Genomic DNA, 23,109 nt, shown 5'->3' with positions numbered 1-23,109 from the left:
GTGCGCAGGCTGCCCCCCACCCCCGGGGAAAAGGATAAGAGCCCTGAACACGAGGGAGAAGCCCTCTTTGTCCTCTCGCCTTGGGCGCCGCGGGTCGCAGCTAGAAGCAAGTTGCCCACCCACCCATCCCTGTTTTTAAAGGTAGAACTGGCGAGGTCCCGGGAAAGAAAAATGGCGGGGACTCCTTTTTGGCAGGGACTGGCTCATCCTGGAACATGGAGGGCAGTCAATGGGGCTCCGGGCTGGCGGGAGAGGGGGCAGTCCTGCTGGTGGTCCTGGACTCTCCGGCCCTACCCGAGATGCCGGTGCTGGCGGGGTCCCGGGCAAGAAAAATGGCGGGGACTCCTTTTTTGGCAGGGACTGGCTCATCCTGGAACAGGGAGGGCAGTCAATGGGGCTCCGGGCTGGCGGGAGAGGGGGCCGTCCTGCTGGTGGTCCTGTACTCTCCGGCCCTACCCGAGATGCCGGTGCTTGGAATAAGCAATCTGGTGAAAGCGGGTTGAAAACTGGTGCGCAAGGAAAGGCGCAAAGCTGTACCAGGTGGCCGAGTCTAGGGGCTAGACGATGGGTAGTTACCTGGAATGGAAGTGAAGCAATGGAGATGGGTTGTGGCCTGCTGGTACAGCCCACATCCAAGGTGGCTCTGGAGATCATGGATTGTAAAGTCAATTGTAACTTGTGGTGCAAATGAATACTGCACAAACCAATGTTTATCAATGTGTGTTGGATTGGTTTAATAAAGTTGGTCTAATGTTGACAATGCATCAACAAATAAAGAGAGCGTTATCTGAGAATTAATAAAGACTACGCAGTGAAGACCAGACACTTTGTATGGAGTTTTTTGTGGTGGGCAAAAAGGAGGGGAAAGTATGGTGGGGACGAATCGCACGTTATATGCCTACTATGACTATACCACTGCTTGTTCAACCTTAATAAAATCTGCACTGCTGAGCGGTGTCTGCCTGCTGCCCTGCCCCACAGCACCAGTTCTGCCAGTAGGCTGCGAGTGTGGCTGCCACAGAGCTCTATGCACACAAGGCTCTTGTAGACTAAGTGACATAGAGCAAGCGGAAAGTTGACAGACACAAGTGCAGGCCTGCACCAGTGTGGCCCCACACTGCAGGCTGGCACTCTCTGCACTCACTAGGGCTGACTGGGGCTCCGGAGCTCTCTTGGTCCTGGGAGGAGGTATACCAGGCCAGTTCTCCTGAAATCCATGTGCTACCTGAACCCACAATGGCTTTGGAGTTTGTGCCAAGCGGTTTTGTGGCCTGGCTGGATATTTTGACCTGGTTGTCGAGTGCACTACAGTTAATGTATGTAGGTGGAAATCGCACTCAATTAATCAAGAGTAAACTTGAATCAGACGTTTATGTGTGCTATGTTGTATTAATGCCTGCTAAGCATTGAGTTAATCAGTGAAAGTGGCCTAACCCCAAGTTTTGGCAGCTAGGGCTACAATATGCATCAACTACAAAGGTATTTACAAAAATCATTTACACATTTCTTTGAATATTTTCATCGACACTTTTAATATGTTAATTTCTTCACATATTATGTTTTTCTGTTATTTTAACATTATGTATCCATCATACATTTTTTTTAAAACTTGCAGTTCTACCATTCATTACAATATTTGAGAACCCAATGCATTTCGGGACTCACAAAGGTCCCTTCATCAGGGGTACCTGTATTATAAGAAAGAACAAGGAAACAAATTTTAAATGATGCCAATATGAGCCTATACAAAATAAAATTACAAGTGACAGTACAGTTTTCCACATGTGATTTGTAAAAGCTACAATCATAACCAAACTTATGATTTTTACCAACGTGATGTACATTTAGGTGTTGAACGAATATCTGTTATGAAGTACCTATTTACCTTCATATCCATCTTGTATTCAAAGAGAGTCTATTCAATATGTCAAAAGCAGAGACTACTACATTAGTATTTATCACCAATTCGCTTACCTGAATTGTGATAAAGATAAAAAATTGCCTGCAAATATAAAATAAACGATTTCACAAAGATGTACTCCAGTGACAGTACCACGATCTAACTGCTAAGTAGCAGATGTAAACTCTCACCTGGTATCACCATGACCGTCACAATACAAAATGATAGAATCTACAAGAACAAAAAAATATATAACCTGAATTGAGCAACCAATATATACGGAGAACCAATTGAAACAACCGGACCGAAAATGATGCCTAGTCTCACCTGCTTAGGTAGCGTTTAGAACCTTCGAATAGCGAGAGCAGGGTCCATCGACCTAGCGCTCTGCAAAGAAAAATAATGCGAGATGTTCAAGCGATTCTAATCAGAGTCTGCCTACAACAACTCTCGTACCTCCGAAAATCTACGTCGCTTACCGAGAAGCCACTGCCCAGTCCTTATTTCGCCATTCCGTCCTCGAACTCTGGAGGGGATTGACTTCCGTGTACACCACGGCCGTATTTATCGCGAGATCTCGCCACTAACGTAAACAAACACAGAAAACGGACTCCTATTTGTCGAAAAGAAGCCTAACAATGACCATTCTAAGAACCTAAAAAACGGACTATCTCCTGACAATATCGGAAGACGGAAATGAAATCCTAAGCAGGTGAGACTAGGCATCATTTTCGGTCCGGTTGTTTCAATTGGTTCTCCGTATATATTGGTTGCTCAATTCAGGTTATATATTTTTTTGTTCTTGTAGATTCTATCATTTTGTATTGTGACGGTCATGGTGATACCAGGTGAGAGTTTATATCTGCTACTTAGCAGTTAGATCGTGGAACTGTCACTGGAGTACATCTTTGTGAAATCGTTTATTTTATATTTGCAGGCAATTTTTTATCTTTATCACAATACAGGTAAGCGAATTGGTGATAAATACTAATGTAGTAGTCTCTGCTTTTGACATATTGAATAGACTCTCTTTGAATACAAGATAGATATGAAGGTGAATAGGTACTTCATAACAGATATTCATTCAACACCTAAATGTACATCACGTTGGTAAAAATCATAAGTTTGGTTATGATTGTAGCTTTTACAAATCACATGTGGAAAACTGTACTGTCACTTGTAATTTTATTTTGTATAGGCTCATATTGGCATCATTTAAAATTTGTTTCCTTGTTCTTTCTTATAATACAGGCACCCCTGATGAAGGGACCTTTGTGAGTCCCGAAATGCATTGGGTTCTCAAATATTGTAATGAATGGTAGAACTGCAAGTTTTTAAAAAAAATGTATGATGGATACATAATGTTAAAATAACAGTAAAACACAATATGTGAACAAATTAACATATTAAATGTGTCGATGAAAATATTCAAAAACATGTGTAAATGATTTTTGTAAATACCTTTGTAGTTGATGCATGTTGTAGCCCTAGCTGCCAAAACTTGGGGTTAGGCCACTTTCACTGAGTGCACTACAGTGCCAGATTACTCTGGAGTCTATTTTTGGTGCTCTCTGTAAGAATGTCTATGGGTACATATGACTGGGTAAGATGGGGCTCTTTAAGGTCATCATTAACTATTTGAGGTGCTTTGAAAGTTGATGTCTTCGATGTCGACGATTGCGCAGGTAGATGCATACACCTTACAAGTCTGTACGTCACACAGATCTGTTTGAAGAGAGGAATGATGAAAGTAACGGTGAAAGTTGAGGGTTCTGCTTACACAGACCAAAACTCAGCCACTTAGTCCTTTACGGAGATCTTGTGGGCTGAACCCTCCTGCTATGAATTTCAAATGTGTAAAATTACACTGTGTTTCTCGTTTAAGTATTTTACCAAAGGTCTAGGAAAATGCAGTAAATTTATATTCTCTTGAACAGAGGCAAAACAGTTAACTTACTTCCATCTGGAAGACGCGCTACAACGATTCCACTCCCTCCTCGTGCAGTCACCAAAAAGCCAGCTTTAATCACAGATAAAATTGCAAGGCCCTTTGCTTTTGCGATCACATGTGCTGCAAAAATAAGTGAAACAGATCATATTAAGACATTATACTTCTAAATGACTGTACATATGGCATTCAGGTTGATGCAAATAGCAAAGTATGAAGAATTGTTCAAACGATTGCATTACATTTGTATTTTTTAGCAATAAAAACTAAGCAAAACTGGCAAGTTTGAAAGAATAGCTATTACATGTTCCAAGATATGTAGCTTATACAGGGGTATGGGTTTAAATACTGCCCTTGGCAAATTCACAAGGGCATTCACTACTTTATCAGTAAGGCTAATTCGCGTACGCCTTTGTGAATTGAACCACTATGCCCGCGTTAATTGTCTACCGAAACTCAGCAGAAAAGTAAAAACACAGTTTTAATCACCGACATAAAAATTAGTTTTTTTAGAATTCATTATAAGGAAAACACACCAACAGTGAAATGCAAATTGACAGATTTCAACCGTGGATTAAAATTTTGGAAATAAACAGGTTGCACAAAGGCGTGTTCAGAGGTATGCGACTCCACAGCATGCCGTAACTTGGCATGCTTACAATGATGCAGCCAAACTTCCGTCATGCAATTGTCATTCAAACATATGACTATGGTTATGCATAACGTCATTTCTCGTAATTCTTGTGAATAATTTAGGTACACATCATAGACTGCGTTTTTTGCATGCAGATTTTCATTTTAAATTCAGAACTCTCGAACCACTGACCTATCAGTAAAAGCTTCCTTCATGACATCTTACAATTTTTTGCAATAAAAAAAAAAAGACTTAACAGTCACCTAGATTCAAAGTCGCAAGTGTAATGGGGTAAAAGTCCAAACATGCATTTGCAATGAAATCGGTCTCGACTTTGGGACCTTATTTGTATTAAGCTATGCAGCATATTAGCCTGGGTGCTGAAACATCTACTGTTCTTTAACATGGAGGGACAGTAAGCACCAAACTGTGTGACACGCCAGATATTTATCCCTGTAGTGTGTCCAGTAACCCACTACACCCCCTGCTGCAGTGTATCCTTTAACCACACGGTACCCCCTGCTGCAGTGTCTCCTGTACCCCACTGCACCCCCTGTTGCAGTGTATCCTTTAACCACACGGTACCCCTTGCTGCAGTGTCTCCTGTACCCCACTGTACCCCCTGCTGCAGTATATTTTGTAACCCACGGTACTCCCTGCTGCAGTGTCTTCTGTAACCCACGGTATCCCCTGCTGCAGCAAATCCTCTAACTCGCTGTTCCCCCTGCTGCAGTGAATCCTGTAACCCACTGTGCCCCCCTACTTCAGTGTGTCCTGTACCCCACTGTGCCCCCTACTGCACTGTGTCCTGTACCCCACTGTAACCACTGCGGCATTGTGGCCTGTAACTTACTGTACCTCGTGCAGTGGGTCCTGTAACTAACTGCAACCCACCATTGGGACAGTTCCTTCCTTCGTAGCTCACCCCAGTACTACTCCAGTACTGAGACCACGCTGTCTCATTCTAAAAGGGATAGTGATGTGTGGTAAGACACGAAACGTAATTAAATCAAAAGGAGGCTAGCTGAGGTGAGGGGGGAGGGGGTTGTTTAAACAGTATTCTAGTTTAAAGGTATACGTGACTCAGTTTTGTTTTGTCAGACGGTTATGGCACCTGGTAGGTGTGCTCATGAAGCCCTCACCCACCAACCTAGTTGGTGGCATGCTTCATCATCGGGCCCACCCAGTGACATCTAACGTGTCCCGGGTGTGCTACAACGCCTGGAGACAGCAGAGCAGGTATATCACTGTGTGCGGTGAAGAATGTTTTGAATGTGAGTTTAAAACGGCTTGGCGGGGGTCCCAGTACCCGAGGGTAGGACAGACTTTAATACCTGGGCCTCCGTCAGCGGTTAAAAATAAGGCAGGTGGACGTTAGAGGCGAGTTACGACCTCCCACGTCCTTGGTACGTCAACATGTTTCAGCCAGTGCCTTATGGATATGCTGGCTTTCTTCAGGACGATTAAAAAGTGTGTGTGATTAAAACTAGTGGACGTGTGATACAGACTATGTGTCTACACGCCCTAAAGTGAATCTATGTGTGAGAGGGGGGATTCCCTTCTCAAGACCACCTGTACAGATAACAAGTAGGACAAAGACAAAACATACAGGGAGAGAAAGAGTCACTAGGGAGATATGCATGAGACCTCATGACAGCCGACTTTATAGCGAGGGAGTACGGGCTATAAGCGGCTAAAGTGTAATGGTATTGGTGGTACCATTATTGTGAGAGTCGCACTAGAACATCGTAGGTGGGGTGGTTAAAACAGCGGTTTTCACAGTTGTGAGAATGGTGGAAAGGTGAGAGAGCGTAAGAGGTTATCTTACGCTAGTTTTTAGGATTTGTTCTTCAAGGTTATTGAAGAGGCAGAGTAGTTGATCCTATATGGGAGAAAAAGGGGAATGTCCACTGAGATTTAGGAGACCTGTAGGGAGAAAAATGACAACGCTTACCTATGGTAGGGGTGGTTGTTCGATCATACTCACAGGATTACTGACCAGAGCTTGCTGTGGACCTGTAGTGCCTTCTTCGCAGAACCGGTGAGTAGTGGCCGGTTTCTTCTGGGTTTTATACTGTGGTTGGTTGATTGAAGGCGTGTACCTGTGTAGTGATAGAGATGGTAGATAGACTCGGACTGCCGAGTCACGATGCTACTCAGGTGAGTCAAGGGGGCTATGCGCATGCTCAGAGTATGCTCGCCAGGCTCCGCAGTAGCAACGCATGCGCAGGTGGTGGTGGGGTTATGCATACGTGTAACGACAGGCATGCGTAGGTCTGTCAGGTTAGGTTATAATTAGTAACCCATTGTATCCGGCATAAACTCTCTACTAGAACCACTGTCCCGATATTGCGACTTCTTCCTGAATCCCTTGGTGCAAAAAACGCCTACATATATAAAGGACACCAAACACCTACTACAGGTCATAAACAACATGGAGTTTGACCCTAACACCCAGTTACTTGTAGGTTTAGACATGGAAAGCCTATATACTAGTCTCCCACAAGATGCCACCCTGCAAGTTCTCCATGACATCCTGGAAGAATCGCCCTGGCCCTACCACACCCCGAGAAGTTTCATTCTAGCGTGTGCCACATTGGCCCTCAAAGAAAACTATTTTGAGTAAGAGGGCACCTTCTACCTTCAAACAAACGGGACTTCGATGGGTAGTGTTTTCGCCCCTAGTGTGGCGGGACTATACGTACTATACGTACTCTGCCTCTTCAATAACCTTGAAGAACAAATCCTAAAAACTAGCGTAAGATAACCTCTTACGCTCTCTCACCTTTTCACCATTCTCACAACTGTGAAAACCGCTGTTTTAACCACCCCACCTACGATGTTCTAGTGCGACTCTCACAATAATGGTACCACCAATACCATTACACTTTAGCCGCTTATAGCCCGCACTCCCTCGCTATAAAGTCGGCTGTCATGAGGTCTCATGCATATCTCCCTAGTGACTCTTTCTCTCCCTGTATGTTTGTCTTTGTCCTACTTGTTATCTGTACAGGTGGTCTTGAGAAGGGAATCCCCCCTCTCACACATAGATACACTTTAGGGCGTGTAGACACATAGTCTGTATCACACGTCCACTAGTTTTAATCACACACACTTTTTAATCGTCCTGAAGAAAGCCAGCATATCCATAAGGCACTGGCTGAAACATGTTGACGTACCAAGGACGTGGGAGGTCGTAACTCGCCTCTAACGTCCACCTGCCTTATTTTTAACCGCTGACGGAGGCCCAGGTATTAAAGTCTGTCCTACCCTCGGGTACTGGGACCCCCGCCAAGCCGTTTTAAACTCACATTCAAAACATTCTTCACCGCACACACAGTGATATACCTGCTCCGCTGTCTCCAGGCGTTGTAGCACACCCGGGACACGTTAGGTGTCACTGGGTGGGCCCGATGATGAAGCATGCCACCAACTAGGTTGGTGGGTGAGGGCTTCATGAGCACACCTACCAGGTGCCATAACCGTCTGACAAAACAAAACTGAGTCACGTATACCTTTAAACTAGAATACTGTTTAAACAACCCCCTCACCTCAGCTAACCTCCTTTTGATTTAATTATATATAATACGGGGATACGGGCTAGCTATCTGGTCCTCTCTCTCCCTCTTGACACACGACAAGACACGAAACGTACCACTGCCGAGGGCAAGTGCACGGGAAGTGCAAGGCGCATGAGCAGAACTCTCCATCACTTCTACAAGAGTCAACGGAAAAAATTATTGGACACGTCATTAGCAATCTTAAAAACAATAACAGAACCCTAGGACGCAAGAGCTAAGGCTGCTCACTTCATCAGAGTTGGCCTGCTCTGTGGTTTGCAGTTTACTGAAGGGGGTGGTCTGCCACATAAACCTGGAGGGAGGTATTAACACCACAAAACCAGCCCGCTGGGGGAGGTCCACCTTTGTGGGGTTTTTCAACCCATTTGTGGGGTTTTTCAATCCACCGTTTTCCACTGGTTTCAAAGTGCATTTTTCAAAGTATTTTTTATTATTTTGTATTGTCACAAGACCATTGGGGGGTGGAAGGGTGTGTTGTTGTTTGGCATTAGTTGATAGCTGTGGTAGTTGTTACAAACACCTCTCCTCCCCCAGCCTAATTCCCCCCCCCCCAACCCCACCAGCAGACACCCTCACAACACCTTGTTGATATGCAAGCAGAGGAGAGAAGCGCTGAAGCAAACCTTTTCCAAACTGGGTGAACTGGTTTGGACAGATCCAGGGCAGTGTCAGTGTGTAAGAGGAAAAACGCCGGGGTGGGAGGGCTGGGGGTGGACATGCAAATAAATAAACGGATCTCATGGAAATAAAAGTGAGAAAAATGCAAGAAAAAACAAAACTGGGAGGGAGGGGTGAATGAGAGGGGACATGTCAGAGGAGGTCTACTGGAGGACAACCGTGTGTAAGGTGTTGGAGGGGGGAATCGAGCTGCCAAGAGGCGTGAGTGCTCAAAGTGAAACAGGCAGAGACCGGGACGCACTCAGAGATACCAGAGGACCGCAGATAAAAGTCAGAATAGTGGAGAAGCAGAGGGACCTGGGGCGAAGAAACCTGCTGAGAAAAACAGGTGAAGAGAGACAGGAGTGAAAAGTGAAAGCAGGGTAGCAAAAGAGGTGAGAAATAAATAAAAAGAGGCGAGGGAAAGGAGAAACCAGCATTTGCAATGCAATAGTACTCACATTTACGCAAGACCTACTGCATTGTAAACAGGACTGCGGGCGGGCGAGAAGGCACGAAGCACGGAGTACGGGGGGAGGGAGCAAGAACGCGCCATGGAAGGATACAAATGACGACATGGCCGTCATAAGGAGGGACTTACAATCAAAGTCAAGACAGGTGGAAGCTAGATGGCGACAGGCTAGGCTGGCTGTCGTTGCAGCAGGAAACGCCATGGCCATATGCAGCTCGTATGATCTTGAATGGCATAACTAAACGAGGACTCCAGCGCTGCTGAATTAGTTATCGGAAACCCTCCGGAAAAAGATACTTTGTAGCGCTTATGTTCTAGCAACAATTGTGGAGGAAAACGAAATGCAGAAGAAACTGGCTTTCACCTGTGGGAGGATTTGTCGACTGTTGGTGTATTCAAGCGGCTGCCATCTGGACCAGACACATTTGTGTGAGCAGGCTGATTCTAATCGGGAGGGAATGCCGCGGAAAGCCGCACCCGGCAACGCAGGCCAAGACGATCAAATAAGCTACATCAGCCGGACCAGAGCCGCTCGAGTATACGGACGCTGGAGTCAGAATGTGACCCCGAAGGAGCCCACAGGCGAAGCTGAGAAACAGAGGTTGAGGTCCGGGTCAACCATAGCAGAGTTGTTTGCAGGAAAAAGAGGTCGGAGAAGCATATCGAGAATATGACCTCCAGCGGTAAAGAGATTTCGGTAAATTCACCCGAGGGTCAGAAGCGGCTGAGCGAGACAGGCACATCCTCGGATATCCAGCAGCATGGCGAGGTAATAAATAAAGTAACATTATTGCAGACACACGAGAAAAATGTGGGGGACGCTCTAAATCATTCTGCATAGCCTGTTATATAAGACGCCCGAAGTAGTTAAATCAGGCCTGATGGAACCCTTTGAACCTTGGGGGGACCAAATAGAAGCAAGTATGACTGGAGAGCCAAGTATGGGTGTTATGATTTACAATGAAGGGGAAGAGGACAGCGGGGAGGAGGCAATGGACAAACGACAGCAGGATAAAAATGTTAGCCCACAGGCAAAGAATAAAGAGATATCTATAGAGAATACCTAGCCAGCTAGAGCCCCCCAAAATGCAACTGCTTGGCACTGGAGAAAATACGGTGGGTCTTATACAAGCTGAAGAAGATGTAAACACTGGAGCAAAATCTGTGGACCCATCCTTCGCATGGGCCAAACATTTTGCGCAGAGGATTTATGGAGAGAAGGAGACTGATAGAAAGATTTGCACAGTTAATATGGCAGGGATGAACGATAGGGCTAAAAGAGATGTATGAAATTCTGCGATATATTAGTCCAGAAGTCATTTGTTTGCAAGAAACACATATTCCTTGGGGTAATCGGGCTGTACTTCAGATAAAGGGTTATGATCTGGCAGTCTGCTCCTCACAGACATCCTTGATTAGGGAAGTAGTTATTTGTATTAAACATTAAGTGGGAATAAGTAAACATACCTTGGCAGATAAAAAAGGGCCAATGGGCAATTGTCTCTTTGAATAAGGAGTTGACAATTGGGACTATCCATGCCTCAAATCAGGATGATCTGGAAATTTGGGAAGAGTTGGAGATGGGGTTAGCTACATGGCCAACCCCATTGGAGAAGTGTGGCTCAATGGTTAGAGCGGCGGACCCTGATGCAGAGGTCTGGCCCGGGACCAGGGTTCAATTTCCGCCTCGGCGAGTCTTGGGCTCAATTTCCTCGGACCTGATCATTCTCGCCTCGGTGCCTCTTCTAATCATGGGTTCTACTCTGCAACTCTGGGCAATAGCTTGCTTAATCTCCACAATGGCCACAACAGCACTGGGATGTCTGGCTTCACCTTGGGGGTGCCCAGAAGTGGACATTTCACAGGGAAAAGCCAGGAAGGGTTCCACAGCGGTATGCGTTACAGCGCCAGGACACCCCAGTTGGGGTATTAGTGCGCTTTACAAGTACAAATTACATTACATTAATTCTATGCGGTGACTTTAATATTCATCTTGGGATTTCACGGGAGGTAGATGTGGGGTACGTTGGAAGGAAACCTAAGGTGAATCCTGCAATAAACATGCTTAAGGCTAACCATGGTTTATAAGATATGTGGGCGGACAAAATTGATTAAGATCCAGGATTCACGTATTTGTCATGTCCACATCAAAAAAGTGTACATTTGGATTATTTTTTGGCTTCAACTCAGATCCTTGGAAGGCAGAAATTACAAAAATGACCCACATTTTCTTAGATCATAATCCTCTCATGTTGAAAATAACTCACCAGGATAGGGAAGGGTAACCTCGTCTATGGACTTTCGATAGGAAATTACAAGCGGATGAAGAATTTTTAAAGTTGATTAAAAATTGGACCAGAGTTTTTTTTATATTTATCGCTATAGTACCTCCCTTGCGATGGTATGGGATACATTTAAAGCTAGTCTCAGTGGACAAGTAATAAGCTTTGTTGGCCAACGGCGTAAACATCGTAAGGACCAAATTACTGAGCTTATGACTATATAGGCACAACTAGATACAGAACATATTAATCAATTAGGGCAGGGAAATCCGGAGAGGTTAGGTGAGGTCAGGAAAGAGATAGCAATAGCTAAGGCAGAAATTAATAGTCTGTTTCAAGTAAAAGTGGCCCTCGAATATCCAACATATCAAAGAGAGGTATGAATATGGGGAGATGGCAGGTAGATTACTGGCTCTTAGGATTAGGCAGCGGGCCTCGCATTACAATATTGCCGAAGTTAAGAACTCTGATGGATAATTGCTAAATACTCCGATCAAATTACGGAGGTGTTTGAACAATTCTATACCAAACTATATCATTTGGATCCTGGTGACTTAGGACAAGCAAGAAGTATGGGGAATTGTTTAGGATCTGGCAGGTTGGATGCTGAGACGTTCTGAACTAGAAAGGGAAATCTCTTTGGAAGAAACAAAGATAGCTCTGAATGCCTAATCTTCAAGGACAGCAACTGGCCCAGATAATATTCCAGTTGAAATATATAAAATATTACAATCAATTCTGGCTCCAATATTACAAGACTTGTTTTTAGATGTACAATATCGTGGGAAACCCCCCAGATCATGGCAAGAGTCAGACATTGTAATATTTCCAAAAAAAGGAAAACCACCTGAGCAGCCAGCTACCGGCTGGTATCATTAATAAATTCCGACACCAAAATCTACTCTAAGGCTTTGGCCAATCAGCTCCATGGGATGATAGCTAAACTAGTTTCACCATGGCAGCACGGCTTCGTACCTAGTAGAGGTACTACAGACCATATTCGATGTGTGATTTTATTGATAGACATCGCAGAAGTTAAAGGAGACTGTTTAGCTGTGATCCTCGTGGAGGCCGAAAAGGCCTTTGATTGGGTGACATGGCAACTTCTTTGGGAAATTTTAGCTGAGAGAGGGTTTGGCCCGCGGCGGATTACTGCTAATCAGGCGATGTATTATATGCCCACTGCAAGGCTGCAAGTGATGGGGAATGCTTTGGATCCAATTACGATAGCTGGGGGCACTAGGCAGGGTTGCCAGTTTTCCCAATCCTTTGTGCTTTATATATTGATCCCTTTGTTAATCAGTTGATTTTAAATGCCGTAATTGATTTTTTAGCCGTTAGTTCGATACAGTTCAAAGTGCTCGCTTATGTGGACAATATCGTCATAGTTACATCTAGACCAGGAGTGGCAATTAAGGAGATTGAAAATATGGCATAGGAATTTGGGAAAAGGTCCGGTTACCGACTTAATAAGGGAAAGACTCAGATAATATGCGCGAGACAGTGTTTAATACAAGATCAGCGACAGACTGACTCTGCAATGTATCTGGCGGTAAGGATAGGATTTAAATTAGATATGCTATGGGCAAATAATCTCAATCTTATACTTAAGGATATTCATGATGAGCTTCGGCGAATAGACAAATTACATTTAACTATAGTTGGCAGGATGAATGTGTTAAAAATTAAAATCTTTCCTAGAATTTTGTACTTGCTACACTCCATTCCCCTTGAATTGCAATCTAGTATAATCCAGAAAATGAATGCTATTTTCTTGAACTTTATTTTGAACTATCATAAAGTAAGACGGTCTTTAAGAACACTTACTCTCCCTTGGGAGAGAGGTGTCTGGGCTGCCCCAAACATACTTTTTTATTACTGGGCAGTTTTGCTGCAACAGATGGATATTCTCTTTGTGGAGGAGAGGATGACCTGCCCTCTATTTATCAGCTTGCAATAGGAAAGGAAGAAGAAGGGTTGTTTCTTAGACAATGGGAGTTGAGTTATTATAACATTCGCTTTAAATGTATCAAAGCAGCCAGGTCGGTCTGGATAAAAGTTCGTAAAACTTTGAAAGTTCCTAAACTTAATAGGTATACGCCGTTATAGGGGTTATCATGGTTTCCAGTAGAAATAATGGATGGTATGGCTAAGGACTGGGAGCGGGCAGGAATAATACGGGCTTTGTGCTTATATAATGACGAAGCACAGATAATCCCCTTCTCGGATTAAGTAGAAGAGTTTGTAATCGACAAAGGGACTCTGTTTAAATATATCCAAATGAAGGGGTGTTTGAATATCTTGGAAAGGGGACCATTTAGTCTAGGAGCAATACCTATATTGGATAAAATACACCAGTGGGGCGCTCGGATTGGGGAGTTTAATAACATACTATTGGAAACAATACCAGATCTAGGTAAAGCAGAGACATGATGGGCAGAGAAACTCAGGGATCCAGAGGTAGATATAGACGTGTCATTGGAATTAGGGAGAAATACTCTGTTGGCGACCAATCTGAAGACGCAACCCTATAAAACTATCTTTGATTTATATCATACCCCAGCCAAGCTGTATAAATGGGGGAAACGAGAATCGGATAAATGTCCTAGATGTTGCCAGGGCTCTGCTGATATTATTCATATGTTCTTTTCGGATGTATGTCGTTACAACGCATGCTTTTTCCACGCATGCCTTTACAACGCAGGTTTAACAACGCAAGTCGTTACAACGACTTGCGTTGGGGGGCGCTGGATAGTGAATAGTTTAATTTACTATTCCAACTCCAGTCCCCGTGGATAGTAGGGAAGGTTTTGAATAGTAAATTAAACTATTCCCTATCCTACAGCGCCCTCCAGCGCAAGGCTTTGTAACGACTTGCGTTGTAATTCCTGTGTTGTAAAGGTACTGCATGGAAAAAGTTTTGTTGTAAAGGATGTTTCCCCTTCTTTTCATGTAACCTTCTAAGCTCATTAAAAAAGGGAATTTAGAATTTTTGGCAAGAAACAACCAATCTTATGATTACTATCACTCCTACCATGATGCTATTTGGGTATGATAGCCGGGCTGAATTATCTACAGCTCATCGAAATTTTGTGTTTATTACAATTACAGTAGTCAAACTTTTGATAGCCTCAGTATGGAAAGATGTAGAACCCCCGTCATATACTGCTTGGCTATATAGAGTGTTAAGCATTCATGTTCAAGAAATGGCATTATATAACAATGAGGGCTGGCGTGCAAGAGAGAAGAGAGAATAGGATATGGGGACCTATGATTAACTGGTTTCTAAAAAAAAAAAAAAAAAGGATCCACTGCGCCAGTAAATAGGACAGGAATCGGGTAGCTCCGGATGATTTATAAAAATGTCTATATAATAGTATATATAATGTAATAGGCTTTATGTCATTGCTTTGTGTTTTGCGTATCAATGCTGCTATGATAATAAGATTGATGAATGTATGTTTGAGATAAGTGACTTAACTTAAAGGACTTTAAGAAAGTAATGTTAATAATGAATTTAAATTATATGTGAATAAAATGTAACTTGTGGCAAAAAAAAAAGAAGGGACGAACAAGCCTAAAACGAATCTGAAGGCAGCATTTAAGAATGACAAACACACATACCAATGAAAAAGATGGGCGGAGAGTGGCCAGAGCCTTCACGGAGCTTCCACTCCCATACTGAATATTGCATGCCTTGCAAAGAGAACAGCGCATGCGCGCTGCCGCCATAGGCTCGACCTAAAAATGGCGCATCTATTTTGTCCATGGAGAATTTAGATAAAAGAACTGTAGAAGAGCAAAGATGTTGGGAAAGTATGGAACGCTGCAAAGTATTGGGAGTCTAATCTGTATCTAACTGAAATGTCTCTTACTTGATAAACCCCTGTAGTGACCGGCTGGTCACTGGTCTAGTGTTTGCTGTGCCAGCCACTCCCAGAGGGCTGGCTCACACTCCCCCTCACACCCATCCAACACAGGCGTCACAGAACACAATGACCCGGATAATAAAAAAAGGGACAGGCGCACGTGCCCTGGGCCAATTCCTGTATAGCAGTGTCGGTGTCATTCTTATATGTGCATGGGGGTCTAGGGCCCCCCAGTATCACAACCTCTACTGCTGACAGGAGTGCAGTTATGTGAATGCAGAGGATGCTGCATCAGAAGAATCCAAAGAAAACGGGGTGGTACTACCCATTCAAGGAAACAGGGAGTACTCTGACAATTCCATTGGTTCCCAAAATATATCAGATTGCTTCCCTATGGTCTCTGGCCTTTAACTTTTGCTTATAAAATGCACATATCTGTATTTAACTGGGTAAGACATGACAGTACCGTACTATCGGAAGTACATCTTATTTACCAGCCTCGGAAATGTTCCGCTTGTATTTATTACAAGGGTTATGTGTAGCAGCAGAGTTACAATTACCCGCTAGTGGTTTGAATGCAGACATCTCTGCTTTACTCTCATCAAAATGAATGTAAGGTCCTACGTGCTGACACACCTGGCTCATGAGTGCCTTTGTGATGAGTGCAGTGCTTCCCATACTTTTTGTAACGACGACCCAATTATTACAATGACAAACTTTCACGAACCACCTAGCTTTGCGGTATAGTTTACTTGTGACCCATTTTCACAGAAGCTGAAACTGAGTTCCATCGAGAGACGATACAGGAATATTCTGTACCCTGAACATTTTGCAGTGACAGATTGTCTGTTTTTACAGAACAATAGCTTTGGCCTGAGTTTGGTGCTGCAGGCTGCAAGGTCTTGGTCTTGTCCGCTGCACATGCCGCTCTTCAGTGCCAAATGGGGACAAGGCTACATGGACAATTTAATGTAATTACTTGCAAGTCAATCCGGATGGAAGGCCAGTGAGGCTAACTAGGAATTAGTCAAATTTAAAGAAGTTGCTTGATTTTGAACTCAATCCTCCCCACTGTAAATACATTCACAACACTAGCAGATAAAGAGTGTTCAGGTTCCCAGTTTGTGTTCTCTGCTTTGCTCTATTTAAATTATGTTACATCAGATTAACTACTGACATTTTTCCACAAGAACATTGCCACGTAGGACTGTTTTGGTCGAAGATGGTGAGATGTGAATTTGTGGATGTATGTCCGTGGTTAATCTGTTGTAACATGGCTAAATAGAACAATCCCAGGTCTATCGCAACCCAATCGTCTTGAGACTCACAAGTAGGTAACGACCCATAAAGCTTGGGAAAATCTAGCCTAATGTCAATAAAGCAAAGGCTTAATACTCCAAGTAGAAACTCACTGTCTGAAGTAAAATTACCACCGAGTCATATGCTGGAGGGATTCTGAACTACTTACAATGCAACCATATTACCTACCTCGCACATGGTGCTTCCCAAAACTTACCAGGATCCTGGACATGGTATTATGTATTTGAACCCTGTGTCTCTGTGTTTAGGTATATTCCTATTGTGGGATACATTTCAACTATTTTCTTTACTTTAAAGGCACAGTCAGTTCATTTTACAATTTGTGTGGCCTGTTAATAAAGTAATAAACGTATTAAATGTATTCACAGAGTGAATGACACCTTTCACAGGAAGCAATAGCCCTTCTTTCTTTCCCTCACTTCATGGTTGCCTGTTTCTACACAGTTAATAATATTAATGCTCTTTACACAGGACAAAACTCACTCACAGTCCTCTTGCAATTATAGCCGGTTGGCAAACCTCACTGAGATTTGGTTCTAACAGCATTCGCAGGGAGGCCCTCTTCACAACGGACCTCTTGAAATACTTTAACAGGTGTTAGGGAACAAGGACGCTATTTAGGTTAATTATATTACTTATTTGATAATGCTGTCAAGTTTCATCAACAATTCAATGCTTACCTAATAAGAGGGTGGGGAGAGCGGGGGCGATGGCAGCAGTGTGTATAGTCGGCAGGCAGTGCATGGTCGGCAGGCAGTGCATTGTCCTTGTTCTCAGAGGATGACTTATGCTTAACCATACATCACCACCTACCTTGCATTGGACCCGCTTTTTGACCTTTTGGTGAGTAATGGACACTTTAGATGGTTCTGTCCCTTTTTTGGATGCATCTGGCTTTAGGTAATTCGCATGTGTAGGTCACGGTCCTGGGCAGCAGAACCTGGTTCTGCTCTTATCGCTCCCTGTCAGGTCTGTGGCTTTGTGAGCTTCTCACCGGATAGTGCTGCTACTTCCAATGCTTGTCATGTTGTGCACTGTTTGGCAACAACAGGGATGATCCAGTGTGCTCGTACCTCCGTCCCAGATCCCTACCTCAATAAGGAAGTGACTTGGACAACGAGGTCAAAGATACCAAGGAACAGGCTAAAATACTAGCGAGACACTATCTTTTCCTTGTTCGTTAATGTGTGGTATTGTGGAATTTAAGAGTAGGTTGAAAAAAAGAGAAAAAAAACAAGAACAAGCATTTACAATGCAACGGTTTCGCCTTTGGAAAAATTAGAGCTATTGGCAATGTAAATGACACTGCCATTTATTTATCTGTTTTCAAAACCAACACATAAATATAAATGTTGTCATTTACAATGCCAATAGCTCAAACTTTTCCAAAGGCGAAACCGTTGCATTGTAAATGCTTGTTAATTACATTGGCCACACCCCTTTGAGACAACCCGTTTTTTTATCCCACTTAAAAGTCCTGCCCATGGCATTGACCGTGTTCAAGGGGTGGCCGCGCGCATGGTAGGGGTAAAAAAAGATTCATTTATCACTAGATCCTGTTAAACTACAAACCACATTCCTTTGCTGCAGAATATAGAAACCACAAACAGAAGCTGTGTTCCTTCACGCTGTCCCTGGTAAACGACTGCGTGTCTTTAGTCGTTATGAGCAGGAGTATAAAATACGTGATCTGATATTTCATGTCTAAATGCCCCTTGCTGCCTGGTTTACTTCTCATGCTTCCATTGTTGCGGGAGGCTGTGGCTGTCGATGGGGCGCACCCACAGCAAGGGTCGAAAAGATAAGTGAGCCGAGATTAATGACAGAACTGAGGGGTGGAGGGACGCCTCAGAATCATCAATAGAAGCATATGCTAATGAGGAGCATGCATCATGCATACACTACAGAGGCAAGCCCTGTGGCCTGAACACACGAATAAAGCTCCCAGAACCGCATGTTTCCATACATACTGAATAACAGGGCCTCTCTCCCTTGCATTACTGACGCGCCGACCCATTTCAGCCGTCTTCCCGCCAAGCGCCTTGGCACCTCTTATTCTACTCCAACACCAGTTTTTTTTTTTTGAAAAAGAAAGAAAAATACGATTCTAATCTTACCGTTACATCTACAAGCAGCGTCTTCTAGGAAGCCGGGTCTGGGGAAACCGCAAGCTGCCTCCTGCCAGCAGCAGCAGCAGCGCTGGCCCGGTAATGATCCCGCCTCTGTCCCGCAATATGAAACGCATGTTCAAGCTGCTCCTTGGGGCATCAATCAGTATCGACTGCTCGCGCCTCATCGCGATCCCTCTCTGCATCTCCCGGAGAGCGCCTTCCCTCCCCCGCCGTGACATGTGTGCTCTGAGGCAGGGGGTGGGGGAGGGCGCAGGTGCACGGGCTGGAGGAAAGGGCGCCTTTTCAAGTGAGGGGCGTGGCCTCGCAGGCTGGCGGGCGCGGGTGAGTCAGTCAGCCCTCAGTGGCGGCCTGGTGTGTGGGGCTTACAGGAACACAAGCCTGCCCCTTTCCCCACAGGCCGCTGTGCCCCTGAGCAGGTGATTAAAAATGCATGCCATGGCTCGCTGTGACTAATAGTTGTTTTACACGAAGGGACAGCTCTGCGAGGGGAGTCATTTTCATACAGGCCACTTGCTTCGAGGCTGCTAACATGCCCGCGGTTCTCCACCTTTCTGGAGATAAAAAAACACAAGTCAGGTCCCGGGCCGGCAGCCAATCACAGCGCGGCCCGGGAATGACCTCACGGGGGTGTCCCGGGCCGGCAGCCAATCACAGCGCGGCCCGGGACAAAGGGGCGGGGCTTAAAAAAACACCGCGAAACGCCCCCGAATCGCGTTTTCAGGAGAAAGCGCGATTGACAGCCTCTGTCTCCCAATGGCTAGCCTCCATTTATGGAGCTAGCCAATTGGAAACAGAGGCGGTCCAAACATCCCTACTGAAAACAAAAGTTTTCGATCTGGGAGGGGCTTTGCCCCTCGCCAGGTCGAAACCTAAAAAAACTAGGACCAATGATAAGAACAAGCGGCGCCTGAGAAGAACTTTAAGGAAAGAAGACAACTGATGAGCCAAACGGGCGACATTCCCCTTCAGGGCTGAACGCAGAGCTACATCGAAAGTCGCAAAGCACAAGCACTTCACATGAGAAGTGGGACTAACATTAGAACACGAGGTGTTCAAGGAGAACAGAAAGTAAGGAAGATCTGGAAAACTGATGAGCCAGACAGGGACACTCTATACCAGGGCCGGTCAAAAGCAACAGACCAATGTAAACACAAAATAAGCCCTGAGCCACATGATGGCACATAACACTTGCACTTTATGAGAACTTTTATCGCTTACAAATAATAGCTTCTTTTTTAATTTTATTTTATTGTAATGCAATGGTTTTAATTAACTTATGCAAATAAATAAATAAACAAATAACCTTTTCTAGTGTGGATAGAGATCGCAGAGGACTTGGTGAGTACAATAAACTAGTCAATTTGTGGTTGAGCAGAGACTTACAAGGTACATCAACCCTCGAAGCTCTGCTTCTTGCCTACTTCCAACTCTTGTAGTTAAATTTGCAGAAGGAGGCAAAATCAGAACCTAGCTAGAATCAAGACTCTAGAAAGAGCTCAAACATAATCAAAGAGGCTAGTGGTTAAGTCAATCGGAGCCTGTCTCTTGTTGATCAGATACATATCAAAGCGCTGATATAATGAGCATGCTGAAACAATTTGTCACTTTGCTGCATGGCAACACAGGACACTAGTGGATTATTATTTTTACAGGACAAGTAGATTTCTGAAGCAGCCTGCCCTTTGACAAGAAGATATTTTATAACATTTCATAAGCCTGGGTTGGGTCTTACAGAATGGTACACCTTATCTGGGAGTTGACAGACTGGTCCTGTTAACTGATTTATCAGGGTAAAATTGGCAATTCAGCACCTGATAAAGGGGGTCACTGCATGGAAGGTCTAGCTCTGGGCCAGGTTACAGCAGTTGATAGAAGTGCTACTCTATGGATCAGTTTGTGACAGTGCATGGTCAATCTACAGTACAATTAGTCTGTTTTTCGGATGAGTTTGTGACATCTTTACATCAGGCAGTCAACATGCCTAAAAGGTCTATTGTTGGATTATGCAGTGACGGTGCCTAAATATTCTGACCTTAATAATGTGGCAACAGTAGCTGGCAATTGGGGAATGACCGGTCGTGTGACAGTGCATGCGGTTTTGCCACCTTCAGACCCATACGGCTGTGGCATCTAGTGACAGCTCTTGCTATGGATCAGGAAGTGACAGAGCCTACAGTAAAATGATGTCGCAATGTCAGGTTGCTATGCCCCTGGATCCTCGAACAGGAGATTATAGTGACTGTGAGCCCTGGCCCTGCTGCATGGAGGAGTCTTGAATATCCCCGTTGCATCCATTTGATCAGGTGTGATAAGCGTGCACTGGCTAGCTGAGAGTGCTGCAGTCTATCGCCTCCAAGTCAACAAATGCGGAGGATTGCAATAACCCGGGGGCGCTCCTCACCTGTGGGCTATCTTCCAGCGTTTCTTCGATGGGCAGCTTATCCACTCCGGGCATGGTTACGCTTCTTAAAATACAGCCTCGAGAACGTAAACCTCAGTCTCACACTATACACCCAACACAGATTCAACCACAACACCCAGCCCTGGAATTCTCGGCCCCGAAAGTCCCGCCCCTTTCGGTTTTCGTTGGCTAGTCAGAAGCGCAGAGCACTGCCTTTGGCTGAATAACCCGCCGTTATGTGCACGTATACACATAACTTCTGTGACCCTGTTAGTGTAAGTAGGAGACCCTATCCTGAGCGATGGTCAGGCACAAACGTCTCCACTGTTACCTTCTGCGCAACACTTACATCGCAGGGGAAGGCTGTCCTGACCCAAACATGGCCGCCTTTGAGGACACAGCCCGCCGAAGACCTGCTGGCATGCGCAGTACAGCGTCTACGACGTTCGTGTCGGCTGTTACATATTAATGTTGACAGTGTGATGAGTCTTGTCCTCGAGTCGCTTGGTTAACGTATTGGCGGATAGAAAAATAGAAGTGTTGAAAAAAAGACAGCTTTCCTCATGCGCTGGTGGGAAAAGCTTCTATTCTTGAATGCTTATCCGCCCAGTTTCTTCTGAGCCGAAAAAAAGGCACGAAAGCGTACATGGCGCCACTCCCGATAGAAACCAAGTCAGGTCCCGGGCCGCGCTGTGATTGGCTGACGTCACGGGGTGTCCCGGGCCGGCAGCCAATCACAGCGCGGCCCGGGAATGACGTCACGGGGGTGTCCCGGGCCGGCAGCCAATCGCAGCGCGGCCCGGGACAAAGGGGCGGGGCTTAAAAAAAGCACCAGAAACGCCCCCGAATCGCGTTTTCGTGAGAAAGCGCGATTGACAGCCTCTGCTTCCCAATGGCTAGCCTCCATTTATGGAGCTAGCCAATTGGAAACAGAGGCTGTCCTAACCTCACTACTAAAAACAATAGATTTCGACTGGGAGGGGCTTTGCCCCTCGCCAAAAGTCGAAACCTAAAAAGGGTATGGGTTAAGAGGTCCTCTTGTTTAACAGGTGGCAGGTAGCATTGGGGACTTTCTTTGCACATATGAAACCCAAGGGTGGTGTGGCAACAAAAAGTTTCTGAAAAGAACTGTAAGGATCTTGAATCATATCAACAGTTTCCAAAATGGTGGGACCGCACACAAAATAAGACCCGGGGAAGGAGTGGGGATAAACAAGAACACAAAACTAATAACAGACTCCAGCTAAGAGCCAGGTGGGCATAGAAGACTGTGTACAGAAACAAAACATAACACTGATCGTTCCAGGAATGCTGATAACAAAAACTTTTTCCAATTTTCCTCACCCTCATTAGCTTCTAAAAACACTATATGTTGTGGCACAAGAGAACTAACCCAATTAGATGCCAATCTAAAGAAGGTTTTTCCAATCATTTTTTCGAAGAACTGTCTTTAACAGCTATGCTAAATTTAGCACCTGACCCCATATGGCACTCGCCCAAAGAGTCCGACACCTGCACTAGGTCGGAAAGTCAGTCAGTAGCTCTCCTCTAAAATTACATCAATTGAGACCATCGTATTGGTCTAGTCTACAGAACCAGCACGATTTAAGGACCTGCTTGTCTGGCCAATACTGCTACCATACCTGGAACAGTAATGAGAAAATGTGACTGGGGAATTACACACCACTGCACATAAAAGATAGGATCTTTTATGCAGCACAGGGCAAGGAAACAGAAAGAGTAGGGACCAGTCAATAGCAATTACTGCCCATACTCCTACCCCACCACTTATGGAAATGCTGAGGCTCTGCCGCTGCAAAAAGAAGGATTCAGGGCCATTTTCACAACATCTTTCAAAACATGGGTCAGCCTAATACTTTTGAACAAAGGAGGGACTAAAGAGGGACAATGTT

The 23,109-nt window shown here is 44.7% G+C and overlaps 1 protein-coding gene across 1 annotated transcript in view; it reads right to left on the bottom strand.

Annotated features, from left to right (window-relative positions):
- Positions 1-23,109, bottom strand: part of SH3YL1 (SH3 and SYLF domain containing 1) — a 665,923-nt gene that overhangs the window by 503,325 nt on the left and 139,489 nt on the right. The window contains exon 3 of the mRNA XM_086926395.1: positions 3,858-3,971. Within this exon, the coding sequence (XP_086782521.1) occupies positions 3,858-3,971 (114 nt within the window). The remainder of the gene's footprint in view (positions 1-3,857; positions 3,972-23,109) is intronic.

The sequence above is a fragment of the Lissotriton vulgaris genome, chromosome 6, assembly GCF_964263255.1.
Source record: "Lissotriton vulgaris chromosome 6, aLisVul1.2, whole genome shotgun sequence".
In the NCBI taxonomy this organism is placed as follows: domain Eukaryota; kingdom Metazoa; phylum Chordata; class Amphibia; order Caudata; family Salamandridae; genus Lissotriton; species Lissotriton vulgaris.
This window is presented reverse-complemented; position numbering and strand designations above follow the sequence as displayed.